The sequence below is a fragment of the Lithobates pipiens genome, unplaced genomic scaffold (assembly GCF_037356315.1).
Source record: "Lithobates pipiens isolate NorthernLeopardFrog02 unplaced genomic scaffold, aLitPip1_a1.2 Scaffold_3, whole genome shotgun sequence".
NCBI lineage: Eukaryota > Metazoa > Chordata > Amphibia > Anura > Ranidae > Lithobates > Lithobates pipiens.
Genome location: NW_027507790.1, coordinates 37891707 through 37904692, shown reverse-complemented (window position 1 = coordinate 37904692; position 12986 = coordinate 37891707). Strand labels below are relative to the sequence as shown.

Sequence of the window (12986 nt, the reverse complement as noted above, 5' to 3'; positions counted from 1 at the left end):
TTTGGGTACAACGCAATTGTCAGTTAAAGTAATGCAGTGCTATATCGCTAAAAATGGCCTGGTCGTGAGGGGGGCGGGGGGTAAACCTTCTGGAAGGCAGAGTTTAGAATCATTTTAATTGAGATATATGAAATATATGAGACATACATTTTGCAATACTGGTTCTCTGGATCTCCACATGTTAGGGCCTGTTCACATGGGTGACACTAAAGGTAGGTGGTTGGCAGTGGTAAACCATCCATGAGAGGCGCAGGGGCACTACCCCCTCCCCAATCTCCATGCGGGGTGCCGGACGCATAAAGTTCTAGTTTTTTTTTCTCTTTTTTTTGTGAAGTACATAATTTGAGCTGGAGGCTCTAATTGTCTTCAAAAATGGTGGGCTCGGGCACAGTTCACTGTGCCCCGAGCCCACCCGTTTGCGACATTAGCGAATGTTGATTCGCTATCGTCTTCCTGCTTCTCCTCCCAGCCAATCAGGACAGGAAGTCGATCATAAGACCGGATTGGTCGGGAGAAGTGACTGGATTGGCTGGGAGGACAAGCTGGATGGGGTAAGTGCGAGGCTTGCAAGCACGGCAGGCAGGGGGGTTTGCCACACCCCAAAATAAAAATAAAAAATGGAGCACCAGCTGCCACTGGTGGTTGGAATGCGGTTTTATTCCCATCTAACCCCAAAAATGCAGCAGCTCAAGGCTTGCCCCAGCTGTAAAGGAAAGCAGCAAAATAAAATGGCATGTCACAATTGTCAGGCAGTACCGCGGTTGAATGCAACTTATTCAAGTAAATGGGTCTGTGTTGCAACCACGTGCTTAGTGGACTAGCATTTTGAGGGTTAAAGTTGGTGGTAAGGGGGTGTTAGACGCCTTTAAAAAAAAAACGATCCACTGTGGATCAGTTTTCAGAGGCAAAGCAGTGTGCTAAGACATTTGAACTAACTTTTCCTGATCACGTTTGGAAATGTTGGTTGATAAAGGTGAGAAGAGCATGCTGCTGCCTGGCAGATGGTTTCTACCATATGATGATTTGGAGTGCCAGAAAAATGAAATCACGTTTTTAACATTTCCTGGATTACTTTGAAATCATTCAAAATGATTGAACATTGTGTGTTTATATATAGCTTTTTTTTTTTTTTTTTTTTTTTTTTTTTTTCTCCTCTTGTACATGACATTTGTGGTGATTGATGGTGCTGGCCGAGCTAAACAAAGCGCATTCTTTAGGAAGCCGGTCACATGTAGTGCTTCTGACAACCAATAGATGGCGATAGTGAGCAGGGTTTGCCCGTCCATACCGTGATATGTAATATATGATGACATTGTGTAGCTCGGTGCTGTTCAGTCATATTCAGGACACGTCTCTTCCCTCTGTATCCTGAGAGAAGAATTGTCTGGAGCCTGTTCCTGGAACCAATAGAAAGGAAAGCCGTTCCTAGAACCAATAGGAGCTGTGTAAAGAGTTATTTGAATACAATACCCACAATGCAGCAGTAACTCAGTTTGTCTTGCATACAGATAGTTATAGATGATTGGTGTAAGAAATGTGTACACATGTTATTTGTAACATGGAATGTTTATAGGACAAGTAAGATAGAATAGATAGAAAATAAAGCGTTCCGGTGTGACTCGCCCTGAGCTCAGTGCGATGTTCCTGTGGGAGGGTGCTCGCTGTTCTTAATAATCGGTAGCTTTGCGCAGTGGCAGTATCGTAGCCAATGAGGTTTATCCGAGGCGCGATTATTGCTAATTGAAAACTTTTCCCAATACCCCGCCGTGACGGCTTGCAATATAGCCGGCACCGGCAATTTTTGACAGTCTCTACGGAGACTGAACTATATAGTTTAATAATAGAGCTAATGTAAGCTTATTTACGTTGATATGTAGACTTTCATGATACTAGGTTACTTTAAAATAATGTAAAGTTCTGCTCGATCTAGACTTCAGTGTCCGTATTCTTATGCCCTGCGAGTAGGATTTCTTTCTCTAAAAACTGTTCTGTAGTCTATGACTGGGCAGTTGTGGACCTGAAACTCTTGTTAGACGGCTGATAAAAAGGCTCTTTGTGAATTTTCTTGCAAAAACGTCCATATCTTCTGAATCCTGGGAGTGGCATGAATTGGTGTATACACACTAAATCCGTGGTCCCCAGGCCTGGGGGCCTCTGCAGCCGGGCCACAAAGACTGCTCTGTCTTCGCTTTGTGGGGGGGGGGGTGAGCGGAGATTTGTGACATCATCTCTAAATTCCCACCTCGCATCCCCCTTACAGCAAGGCTTGACAGATTTGCGGGCGAGCAGAGATGATTACATCATTTCTCACTGCCTGCCCTCACTCCTACAAATCGCCTTTAGATTTTACAGGTGATGGTGGCAAGTGACAAGCTGAATCTGGGTGGCAAGTGACACGCTGCATGGCCTATAGATTATTGTCCTACTCAATCCTGTTGAGTCCCACCCATATATGTCCACCCCATTACCTGTTTCTCAGAGTGTGTATACTTACCGGCTTGGATTGCATAAGTATTCAATGGTTAAACATCCCCAGAATGTCCTCCTTACAACAGGGGGAACTTGCATGCCATGCTAGCCTATTGGCCTATAGATTTATATATCTCATTTAGCTCCTACTCAATCCTGTTGAGTCCAGCCTACTATACAGTTAAAGATTGTGCCACCTTAACACTCAGAAACTGATTGACCTCAACTAGGTGGTGGTGCTTGTGAGAGACCGAAAATCGTCCGGCTATCTGCATGTGTATGTCCACCCTGAGATTGTCTGACACTGTATAACACGGCATGGGCTGATCAGTATTGCAATCACACTCAAGTGGAAAAAGCTGCTGTGTTGGCCAAGTCCAATTATATTGTGGTATAGATGGCCTGGTCATTGTTTTACACAATGAATACTTTTCACTCTCCTCCTCACTTCCTTCTCCCCACTTTCTTTTATTTATGCCCTTGTTTGTCACTTTTTATATTTTTATGTTTGCACATTTGACTGGTAGGGTGTAGGTCCTCGGGTCTGCCCTGAAAGTCTTGGGAGGGGGTGGACATGGCCTTCTAGCTTGGTTCACCCTCTCTCATGGGGTCTCCCTTCAGGGGAGCTCTACCGAGTACTTGGGTGGGTCTGTTTCAGCAGATCCTCCAGAGAAAGGCGTCCATCTGGTTTTGGCCACATGGACCAAGTGTAAAGTACCCCAGTCCCCGTCTGGAGCCTCGCGCCCCAGGGGATCTGGGCAAGGCTCTCTGATTTTAGAGGGCTTTTGTACACACATTTTTGTGTTTCACATACATATGTTCTGTACACATTTTTTTGGCATCCAGGTGAAGATTTTGAGTGTGTTTCACACGCCATGGGCTTTTCAAAAAAAAAAAAAAAAAAATATATATATATATATATATATATATATATATATATATGTATGTGTATATGTATGTGTATATATATGTATGTATGTGTATATATATGTATGTATGTGTATATATATGTGTATATATATATATATATATATATATATATATATATATATATATATATTATGTGTATGTATGTATATATAAATAGTGTTATAGATCAGTGTTTCTTAACCTTTTTTTTTTTTTAAGTCGAGTCACCCGTCAAAATGATGGACAATCTCAAGGCACCACATTCTAAAATGTAAAAGACTATTCTAATAGTTTTACATAATCCAGCAGCATGGACAAAAATAGAACACCCAACATTAGAGGTAATTTATTCTTCCAAAGAAAATATCCCCCATAGCAGTGTCCTCTGCCCCCCCCCCCCCCCCCATAGCAGTCCCTATGCCACCCAAAGCAGTGTCTTCTGTCCCCTGCACCCCCACTGTAGTGTCTTCTGCACCCCACCCCACACACACACACACACTGTGGAGGTAGAACTCTCCTACCTTAAACAGGTGTTAAGCAGCGATCAGCCGATATCACAGGGCTGAATGAGGGTGGGAACTTCTGAAGTTAATGTTTCACATTAACAGGCTGGTTATTGGTTGCTTGGATTGCCTGACAACCAATCCCCTTCTATTTAATTCAGAAAGTTAACTCCAGCAGTTTCTGCCCTCATCCAGCCCTGTGATACCAGCCGTTGTCCATTGAAGAGACCCGCGAAAATGTCTGCATGCCGGGCGCACATGGAGTCACCGCGGGCAATGACGGGCTGGACATTTAGCGGCGGCGGGCTGGGTGTGGACCGCAGGCCTTAGGTTGCTGGCCCCTGCTCTATATCGTGTGTGAAGAATTGTCTGGAGCCTGTTCCTGGAAACAATAGAAAGGAAAGAACTGCGGGAAGGTCTGTCCTAGAACCAATAGGAGGCGGAGCTGTGTGTCGAATCATTTGAATACAATACCCACAATGCAGCAGTAACTCAAACAGCCTGTCTTACATATAGATAGTTATAGATGATTGGTGTAAGAAATGTGTTCACGTGTTATTTGTAATATGGAATGTTTATAGGACAAGTAAGATATAGAATAGATAGAAAATAAAGCGTTCCGATGTGACTCCCCCTGAGCTCAGTGCGATGTTCCTGTAGGAGGGTGCTCACTGTTGCCATCTATCAGTAGCTTTGCGCAGCGGCAGTATTGTAGCCAATGAAGTTTAACTGAGGCGCGATTATTGCTAATTGAAAACTTTTTACCAATACCCCGTCATGACGACTTGCAATATAGTCGGCAATGACAATTTTTGACAGTCTCTAAGGAGACTGAATCATCCGGTACAAGAATAGAACTAATGATGCTGCTAATAATGAAACTGGTATATGTTTTAGTTAAAATTACTAGCAATGTAGTTTCGTTTTAACCACTTCAGCTCCGGACCTAAAATACCTGAAGGACCAGAGGTGTTTTTGCAATTTCGCTGCTTTAACTGGTAATTGCGCGGTCATGCAATATTGCACCCAAACGATATTTGCGTCCTTTTCTTCCCACAAATAGAGCTTTCTTTTGATGGTATTTGATTGCCTCTGCGATTTTTTATTTTTTGCGATATAAATGGAAAAAGAGCGAAAATTTTGAAAAAAAATGATATTTTCTTCTTTTTGTTATAAGAAAAATCGAATAAACTAAATTTTAGTCATACATTGAGGGCAAAATTTATTCAGCCACATGTCTTTAGTAAAAAAAATGTCAATAAGCGTATATTTTTTGGTTTGCGCAAAAGTTATAGCGTCTACAAACTAGAGTACATTTTCTGGAATTTACACAGCTTTTAATTTATGACTGCCTATCTCATTTCTTGAGGTGCTAAAATGGCAGGGCAGTACAAACCCCCCCCCCCCCCAAATGACCCCATTTTGGAAAGTAGACACCCCAAGGAAACTGCTGATGGGTATGTTGAGCCCATTGAATATTTATTTTTTTTGTCCTAAGGGATTGAATAATGACAAAAAAAAAAAAAAGTACAAAAAGTTGTCACTAAATGATATATTGCTCACACATGCCATGGTTATATGTGGAATTGCACCCCAAAATATATTCCGCTACTTCTCCCGAGTACGGGGATACCACATGTGTGGGACTTTTTGGGAGTCTAGTCGCGCACGGCATCCCGAAAACCAATCACCACCTTTTTGATTTCACCCCTCACTACCTATCACAGTTTCGAAGGCCATAAAAAGCCAAAATAGCACAAAACCCCCCAAAATGACCCCATTTTGGAAAGTAGACACCCCAAGCTATTTACTGAGAGGCATGTTGAGTCCATGGAATATTTTATATTTTGCCACAAGTTGCGGGAATATTACAAACTTTTTTTTTTTTTTGCACAAAGTTGTCACTAAATGATATATTGCTCACACATGCTATGGGCATATGTGAAATGACACCCCAAAATACATTCTGCTGCTTCTCCTGAGTACAGGGATACCACATGTGTGGGACTTTTTGGGAGCCTAGCCGCGTACGGGACCCCGAAATCCAAGCACCGCCTTCAGGATTTCTAAGGGCATAATTTTTTTATTTTACTCCTCACTACCTATCACTACCTATCACAGTTTTGACGGCCATAAAATGCCAAGATGGCACAAAACCCCCCCAAATGACCCCATTTTGGAAAGTAGACACCCCAAGGAAACTGCTGATGGGTATGTTGAGCCCATTGAATATTTATTTTTTTTGTCCTAAGGGATTGAATAATGACTAAAAAAAAAAAAAAAAATGTACAAAAAGTTGTCACTAAATGATATATTGCTCACACATGCCATGGTTATATGTGGAATTGCACCCCAAAATATATTCAGCTACTTCTCCCGAGTATGGGGATACCACATGTGTGGGACTTTTTGGGAGTCTAGTCGCGTACGGCACCCCGAAAACCAATCACCACCTTCAGGATTTCTAAGGGTGCAAAGGCCATAAAATGCCAAAATAGCACAAAACCCCCCCAAATTACCCCATTTTGGAAAGTAGACACCCCAAGCTATTTACTGAGAGTCATGTTGTCTGAACGAAAAAAAAGAGATTGATCGGTGGGTATGCCCACCATTAGATACCTCCCTTCATCCACCCACTTCTAATGATGGACATACATGCACCATTTATATATGCCGAAGCATGGGGGCATCTTCCCGCAAAAAAGTTATGCCGCGTACATACGTTCAAACTTTTCCATGGGCAAGCCCCCTGTCGGAATTTTGACCGTATGTACGCGGCATTAGGAGCAAAATCACTCCTCCACCCCTTATGCCCCCATGCTTCGGCATATATGCTCTTTTTTAACTGTGGTGGTGAAATCACCGCCTACAGCACTGGAGTCACGGCTTTATGTATCGTGGGAGCAAACGCTGTTGCTGTCAAGATAAATAAATCCACGCTGCAGCTGAATGGCGTACCTGAAAACATGAAAAATGGTTAACAATAACACAGTAAACCAGTAAAGTATAAAAAATTAGAGAGGAGAGAGAGGAGAGAGAGGAGAGAGAGGAGAGAGAGGAGAGAGAGGAGAGAGAGGAGAGAGAGGAGAGAGAGGAGAGAGAGGAGAGAGAAGAGAGAGAAGAGAGAGAAGAACGAACAATAAAACGACAACTATTTTTGGTTTTTATATTTTATATTTTTTTTGGTTTTTTTATTTTACTTTTTTTTTTTATTTTTTTTTATACACTTTTTTTTGAACTGTAAACTGTAACTGTAACGGTTCGGGTCTCTCAAAATGCGATGGCATCTTGGGAGACCCTGTGTAAGTGTGCCTAGCCTGTGAAATGCTGTACCCTACGCTAATACTTCACTAGTGTGTGGTAGCGTTCAAAACACTCACCCTGACAAAGACCAGGATTGCCAGGACAGCGTGGACAATAAGAACGGGTGTCACGCCTATATCCGCGCTTGCTACAGACACGACATCTTTTTTGGGGGGCTCGTTGGGTAGGGGTACTCGGGAGGACATAAGAATAATGCCTCTCATGCAGCCGGCTTACTGCATTTGGTTGGGAATGGTGAGGTACAGAACCGTCTGGAAACAGAAGCTCTGTGACAACCTCTCTTTGGAAGAAAAGAAAGGTTAATTTTTTGATTGAAAATGTATACTTTATTTTTCAAGAAAATATACAAAAAACTAAATACTTTTAACAGGGTACATTCCACACTGTACTGCGACGCAGCGCATAAAATACACTACATGACAATACAGTTCCAAACATACAAATAAATTACATTCATCCTGCGGTATGATGCCTGATGTGTTGTGCAGAGTAATAATACCCCGAAACATCACATCATGCATGACGCCGCATTACCCTGAAAGCATTACCAAAAACCATTACTAAATACATGTCAAGTCATACAGTCTTTAGTCAAAGTCAAAATCAAAATGACATTTCAATGAGCAACAGGTGTGATGGGGGGGGGGGTTGGAGAAGGTGGGGAGGGGAGGGGAAAAAGAGTTCACAGGCCCGAAGCTTTATTGAACTGCCAAAAAGGGTACATAGTGGTGGGAGGGTGGGGGGGGAAGGGGAAATCTTCAGACCTCCTCTTCCTCCTTGTTGTCCATCAGGTGATAGTCTCTGAGCAGACTGTGAATCAGTCTGCGGCAGTCCTGGATGGACATCCTCTCCCTCTGGTGGATGAGGCGCTTTCTGGCGCACCAAACAGCGTCCTTAAAACAACACAGCACCCGCCAGGCACTATCAATGTCCTCTTGTGAGTGAGTCCCACAAAAGAGTCCGTTTAACACACCAAAGTGTGTTATAGCAGTCTGTGGAACAAAGTCTTTGAGATCAGGTTCCAGAGCCCTCAACAGGCCCTGTGCAAAGGGACACTCCCAGAAGACATGCAGGGCAGTTTCCTCCTGGATGATGCAAAAGGGGCAGTGTCTGTATCTGCACAGGTTTCTGGCATGCATGAATGTCCTGAGTGGCAACCCCCCTTGGATTGCCATCCATGCCAGATCTTTGTGCCTGTTGGTAAGTCTCTTTGAAGAAACATTCCTCCAGACCACTTTGCAAGTGGCTGAAGGGAGGCCTGGAACCGTCTCAACAATGTCTGATGCTCTAATCAACTTGTGGATAGTTTTTGGCTTCCACAAGTCGGGCTTCACTCCATGTAGCCCCTGCTCCTTAATAAACTTGAAAGTGTCCAAGTAATACCAAGGAGTGTCCCAGTTGTAGGGGATGGAGCTGTCCCATTTGTCCCATCCAAGGGACCTCCAGAGAGGCAGGAGGAAAAAACGGGACATGGAGTTACCGCCAGAGTCTACAGTTCTGTCCACCAAAGTTCTGCGGATGCAGTTACAGGCAAAGAAGACCCTCAGTAGAGTGGCGATGTCGGGCACGCCCTTACCGCCCTTGAGGGGTTCCTTGAACATAACCGCCCGCTTTACTCTGTCCATTTTGGAGCTCCAGATGAAGTGAAACACTGCCCTGGTGATGGCCTTGCAGGTGTTAACCCGGGGGGGCCAGGCCTGGGCGAGGTACTGCAACACAGGGAGAATCTCGCTGCGGAGTACCAGTGTTTTACCTTCGATGGTGAGTTCTCGGAGGCTCCAAAGTCCAAACTTCTGTCGCATCTTTGCCAGTCGTTCTTCCCAGGACTTCAGGGCTGCACCCTCTGCTCCAAACCAGACCCCAAGGATTTTGATGAAGTCTGCTTTGACGCTGAAGGGCATAGGTGCAGAAGAAGGCAGGAACCACTTTCCGAAGAGCATGACTTCCGACTTCCCGCAGTTGACTTTTGCCCCTGAAGCTTGGCCGAAGTCCTCACACGTCTGGGCGAGTGTGTTGATGGAGTGCCGGTCGGCACAGAACACCGTCACATCATCCATGTAGAGCGAGCACTTGACCTCCCGTCTGTCCGGTCCTGGTGCGGTGATCCCTCTGATCTCTGGGTTCCGTCTGATGCTTCGGGCGAAGAGCTCTATACAACAGACAAAAAGCAGAGGTGAGAGAGGGCAGCCTTGTCTGACCCCAGACAACACTGGAAAGGGGTCAGTTTTCCAACCGTTCACCAACACCACACTACAAATTTCATTGTACATTACATTTACATATGAACAGAACATTTCCCCAAGACCGAACCTGCGCAGAGCGCTGCACATAAACTCATGGGAGACACGGTCAAAGGCCTTCTCCTGGTCAAGGCTGACCAGGGCCGCGTGCACACGGCGGCCATGAATGTACTGGACCGTGTCCCGGACGAGCGCGAGGCTGTCCGCAATCCTGCGACCAGGAATGCCACAAGTCTGATCCGGGTGGATGATCTGTCCGATGACAGATTTCAGCCTGTTGGCCAAAACCTTGGCGAGGATTTTGTAGTCCACGTTCAGAAGAGAGATCGGACGCCAGTTATTCAGGTCCGATCTCTCCCCCTTGCGCTTATACAAAATCGTGATCATCCCCTCCCTTAGGGTCGGAGGCATTCTGCCCTCCACCACCATCTCCTCGTACAGCTCGAGCAGGTCCGGGCCTACGAGATCCCACAGCGTTACATAAAGTTCAACTGGGAGACCATCGCAGCCCGGGGTCCTGCCTTGCCTAAAGGATTTAGCGGCAGAGTGCAGCTCCTCCAACACCAAGGGGGCGTTGACGTCCGACGAACCTGCAGGATCAATTTGGTTAGAGATACCTGACAGGAACCTGTCGGCTGCCTGTGAGTCTGTTGTTTTCGGGGAGTAGAGGTTAGTGTAGTAGTCGCTGACCACTTGCATCACAGCCTCCTTTCCCTTCTGGAGTGTTCCGGTCTCGTCACGCAGCTCAGACAAGGGTGTGTGTCCTGAGTGGAGTTTCCTGAAAAAGAAAGAATTACACTTCTCACCTTTCTCAAGGTTCTCCACCTTGGCACGGAAGACAATGTGCCTGGATTCTTCCTCAAAGTGCCCTTTCAGGCTCTTCTTGGTGTCCTCCAGGTCCTGCCTAACGTCCCAGCCACAGTGGTGAAGGTCCTGCAGGGACTGCAACTGACGTTGCAGTCTCCTGAGTTCCTTCTTCCTGGCACACACTTGCTGTCGTCCCCTTGCCTGAAAGAAGCTGCGTAGCTTGACTTTCACAAACTCCCACCAGTCACTTACCCTTCCGAAGAATCGCTTTTCCTCCTTCCAGGTGGCGTAGGCCTCCCGGAGTTCCCCCATCAATTCCTCATTTTCCAGCAGGGTACTATTCAGCTTCCAGGAGCCTGGTCCGCGGGCAAAGCCCTCGCCCAGGTCACCCCGAAAGTGAATAGCCCTGTGGTCAGAGAAAAAGCAGGGGATCATGGAGAAATCGCGATGCTTGACTGCTCTTGAAGTGAGCACGAAGTCGATCCTGGAACGCACTGATCCATCGGGACGGCACCATGAGTAGTTCACGGAACCTCTCCCTATGGATCCCACGGCGTCCTGCAGGGAAGCCTCCGAGATCATCTCCTTGAGCAGCCTGGATGTAGCATCAAGTTTTGCGTACATGCTGGAGCTGCGCCCATCCTCCTCTATCGGACAGTTAAAATCACCGCCGATTACTACTGCCCTGGTGGTGACGAGTTGGGTCCGCAGGGTCTGGAAAAGTTCCAGCCGCTCATTCTTATCTGGGGGGGCGTACACGTTGATGAGCCTAATTGGCTCTCCCACCCATGAGCCGTCTATGACCAGAAGACGGCCACAGACTAGCTCATGGATGGAGTCAACCGCGAAGCGCCCACCCCTGACAAGAATGGCTACACCTGCCGACTTACAATCGCCACCCCCAGACCAGTAGGAGGGACCGAGGGTCCACTGGGAGGTCAGATGAGTGTACCTCCTCAGTGGAGGAAGTGCGCACTCCTGGAGCATGTAGACATCACTCTGCTGTGTGGCGAGAAATGTCAGTGTCGCTTGCCTTCTAGATGTATCCTTGATACTCCTCACATTAATGGAAAAGATTGAGATCTCTGCCATAATGAAAAAGGGGTATGAGGTCTAGTCGGTAAGGGACCGAACTTACCTCCCCGGAGGGGGGTCTTCTGCTGCCTCTTCTGCTTGTCCTGTGTTCTCGGACAGGCCGAGCTCCTGCAGGACAGCATCCATCATTTTCTGGGTGATGGGGACGTGGATGTCGGAGGGGAGGTCAGGCTCAGGGATGGCCATGACCTCCTCCTCCCCCTCCACGTCCTCATCCTCCTCCCCCGCCGACTCAAGGTCCTCCACTATTGGCTCTGGTCCCTCGCTTTCGCGCTGGTCGCCAGTGGGCCTTTTAGTGGAGGAAGCGGGTTCCTCTGCTGTTGGACTCCTAGGCCTCCGTTTCCGGTTTCCTGAGAGTCCACTGGTGGGGGTGGAAGGGAGGGTGGGGAAGTCCTCCAGGGAGGACAGGTCCGGGGTGGGTGGGGGGAGGGTGGGGGGGCTCACCTCCAGCACAGAGGGGGTGGGTGGGGGTGTGCTGGAGGCAGGGGCTGGGGCAGGGGTCTGGGCTGGGGCCTGGACAGGGGTGGGGGTAGGGGTGGGGGTGGACTTACCAGTCTTCGTCCGTGGTTCTTTTTCTGGCTGCTTCTTCCCGGTGCTGGGGGATGGTTTGCCCTGGATCAGGACGCCAGCATAGGACCGGGACCGCTGGGGGCAGTGTTTGAACACGTGCTCAGCCGCTCCGCAGAGGTTGCAGGCTTTGGACCTTGGGCAATCCTTGGTCTCGTGGCCTGCAACCCTACAGAACCTGCAAGCAGGTTCTTTGCAGTCCTTCCCCATGTGTCCGGTGTTGCTACACCTGTTGCAGGTGAAGGGTATACCGGGGTAGAAAAGGATGCCTGCGGAGTTGCCCAGGGAGAAGCAGGGCTGCAGGTGCAGGATGTCCCCCGAAGGGTCCTTCCTGAACTTGCAGAGTACTGACCACTTACCTATCCAGAAGCCGTTGGCATCGAGGATTCGGACGGGATCCTTCACCACGGTGCAGAACCTCTGGAGGTAAGTGGCTATATCCTTACCTGAGGTATGGGGGTTCCTCATGGCCACCGTCACCCACTTCTCGTCCCGTGTTATGGGGCAGTTCGCAGCGAACTTACGGAAGGGGGATTCAGGTCCACTCGCCTTGACCATATCCCAGTATCTTCTGCAGGCCTGGAAAGACACAAAAGTTATAAAAAATATACCTCTTGTGAAGGCCTGCACCGAAAGCGTTTCCGCTTTGCTGAACCCCTGCTCCAGGATCATCTTCTTGCCGAAGATCTCCGGGGTCATGTCGGGGACCCTTCCGTCCACCTCTTTCAGTTGCAGCACGACCGTCTGCTTCATCCAGGACTCCAAGGTAGGGAGCCCGTCTGCAGGGGGGGAAGGCTTGGCTGGTCCCGGCTGGCTGGTGCTGGCCGGGGTAGAGGTGGGGGTTGGGGCAGCAACATCCCCGGGGACCTTGGTGGAAGTGGCTGGAGCAGGGTTCTTCTTGCTGGTCTTTCTCTCGCTCTTCCCCATCATCTTGGAGAGAGAGAAGTCGCTTCAGGTGTTCTTTCGGCGGCTTCCTTCTGGATTCCTCGACGTCTTCGCTCTGAAGCCTTTATAAAGGCTCTTGCATCTACTGCCCGAAGGTAGTAATGCGGAGGGGGGGAGGAGGGAAGAC

At 47.6% G+C, this 12986-nt stretch overlaps 1 protein-coding gene and 2 non-coding genes across 3 annotated transcripts; 2 read left to right on the top strand and 1 right to left on the bottom strand.

The window, feature by feature from the left end:
* Positions 1-1331: 1331 nt before the first annotated feature.
* LOC143941227 (uncharacterized) lies at positions 1332-12986 on the bottom strand. The gene is made up of 3 exons (XM_077463278.1): positions 11899-12986; positions 11391-11697; positions 1332-1425 (listed from the first exon to the last, which is right to left on the bottom strand). Exons 1-3 carry the CDS (start codon positions 12842-12844, stop codon positions 1332-1334), a joined length of 1347 nt encoding a protein of 448 aa, XP_077319404.1. The 5' UTR covers positions 12845-12986.
* On the top strand, positions 1680-1820 carry LOC143941788 (U4 spliceosomal RNA). Its single transcript, XR_013264415.1, has one exon. It is a non-coding gene; the product is annotated as a U4 spliceosomal RNA (small nuclear RNA).
* On the top strand, positions 4571-4712 carry LOC143941799 (U4 spliceosomal RNA). The gene has a single exon (XR_013264425.1). It is a non-coding gene; the product is annotated as a U4 spliceosomal RNA (small nuclear RNA).